Source organism: Cornus florida, unplaced genomic scaffold (assembly GCF_030987335.1).
Source record: "Cornus florida cultivar Cherokee Brave unplaced genomic scaffold, ASM3098733v1 CherokeeBrave_3.0.0_Hap2_Chr07, whole genome shotgun sequence".
Taxonomy (NCBI): Eukaryota; Viridiplantae; Streptophyta; class Magnoliopsida; order Cornales; family Cornaceae; genus Cornus; species Cornus florida.
In genome coordinates this window covers 34842279-34844452 of record NW_026775577.1, presented here as the reverse complement: position 1 = coordinate 34844452, position 2174 = coordinate 34842279, and the positions used below count along the sequence as shown (strand labels likewise).

Below are 2174 nucleotides of genomic sequence, written 5' to 3'. Positions count from 1 at the left end.
ATGAGGCTAGTACGGCTCAGATTGCATTGCTCGAGTAGAAAAACGATGCTCTCCAGACAGCCATGGCACAGATAGCACCACAGCCACCACCAGGCAATGTAGCAGGCACTCCCCCCAACCACAATATTCCTCCTGTTGACAAAGCTCAAGCTAACGAGATTTGGCAAGAGCAGAGGACGAGAATCAAGGCAGTAGCTTCGGACAACCACCCTCATCGCGTACAAGATGAACAGGCCAAATCCAGCCGCAAACTCACAGTGTGGATAAATGGCGTTCAGGATGGTATACATGAGATCTTTGATGAGAGGAAGCTCCTTAGGATTCAGACGCCAGTCGAGATGGCCAGGGAGCATAAGGCCTCTTTGGTGAAGACTCCATTCACTGATCAGATATACCACGTCGACAAACCTAAAAAATTCACCATGCCAGCTTTCACTTAGTTCGATGGCACAAGAGATCCCTCCTGTCACCTCAATCACTACTCTCAAAAAATGGCTTTGGATAACCACAACGACGCATTCATGTGCAAAGTTTTCCTAACTAGTCTGACGGGAGCTGCACTAGAATGGTTCGAGAATAGGCCACATAAGTCCATCCTAAACTATGAAACTTTGTGCACCATGTTCCTAGCACAGTACTGCGGTAACAGGAAGTAGAAAAAGACTATCGCTAGTCTATTCACTATAAGACAGAAGAGAGGTGAAACATTACAGGATTTCATGTCTAGGTACAACATGGAGGCCTCGGAGATAGCAGATTGTCACCCTGAGACTGCTGTAGAAGCATTTAAGATCAGCATGATCCAGGGGACTAAATTTCATACCTCTTTAGTCAAATACTCCCATCCTGATATGCAAACTCTTAATGCTAGGGCACAAGTTTACATTCGGCTTGAATAGAATGTAGCTCATCGAGCACAACATGCCACCCTCATCACGGTAGAAAATATGCCTCGAGAAAAAGCTTCGAGTTCGAAAAGTCAAAGAAATTAGTATGCCTCAGCACCAGTTGCTCAGCTACCTGAGAAAAGACAGAAGACTGAGGAGAGAATAATACCTCTTCGTACCATATTGGCTTGATTATTCCAGGAGAACAAAGTAAGGTTTGCAGTCCCTCAGCCAATGCAGCAACCCTTGAAGCAGAGGGACAAAAGCAAACACTGCACATACCACAGGGATTATAAGCATACAACCAATGACTGTAGATCCCTTCGGCGACAGATAGAAAACATGATAGCTAAAGGAGACCTAGCATATTATCTCAGGCCAAAAGAGCATACAAGGCCGAGGGAAGTTAATCCTCGGAAGGTAAAAGGTAATCAAGTGAAGGTCATTCATGCAATCCATGAGAAATCAGAGGAGGACCAAGAGTTAGAAGAGGTGTACCACTCTAGACTGAGGGTTGTCCATAAGCTACGAAAGTTATCCTTAGTAAATACGATCACTTCGGGCAGTATCAGTATCAGATTCGGAAATGGAGACTTATCCAAAGTGCAGCTTCCCCATGATAATTCACTCGTTATTAGTCTTCTGGTAGCAAACTGGATGATTAAAAGAGTCCTGATAGACCCTGGCAGCAGTACTAATATTATAACTAAGGCATCCTTTGAGCAGTTAGAGATCCCATCGTCGTCAATTCGAGCTACATCTAGTCCCTTGATGGGGTTCGATGGAACGAGAGTGAACCCTATTGGGGTAATCGATTTATCAGTCACTGCTGCAAAAAGGATACTGAAAGAAAACTTTATTTTGACATAAATTCATCCCTCCTACAATCTCATCTTGGGAAGAGGTTGGATTCACCGAATGAATGGAGTGTTGTCTATTCTACATCAGGTGATGCGATACTTATCTCCAGATGGAAAAGAAGTCATTAACCTATAGGGAGATCAGGTTGCTGCAAAAGAGTGTTACATGTTGACACTGAAGGAAGTAAAGAAAGGAGTAAAGGTATCCAAATCAGATGCAACCCTTGAGGGTGTTGCTAATTAACAATTATAGAGCCTTCTGCCTAAGTATTCAGAAGTGGAAAAGCCCACCGAGGAATCTCTTGAAGCTGTAGAAGTTATCATTAAAAACTCACATAAAATCACTTATATAGGTTCTTCCTCCTCAGCCGAAAAGAGGAATGTGTTAATTGATGTCATCCAAAGAAATGTAGATACGTTCGCCTGG

General features: G+C 43.5%; 1 protein-coding gene across 1 annotated transcript; it reads left to right on the top strand.

The window, feature by feature from the left end:
- The first annotated feature begins 734 nt into the window (after positions 1-734).
- On the top strand, positions 735-1757 carry LOC132316565 (uncharacterized). The gene is made up of 2 exons (XM_059815042.1): positions 735-878; positions 1089-1757. Exons 1-2 carry the CDS (start codon positions 735-737, stop codon positions 1755-1757), a joined length of 813 nt encoding a protein of 270 aa, XP_059671025.1.
- Positions 1758-2174: the final 417 nt, after the last annotated feature.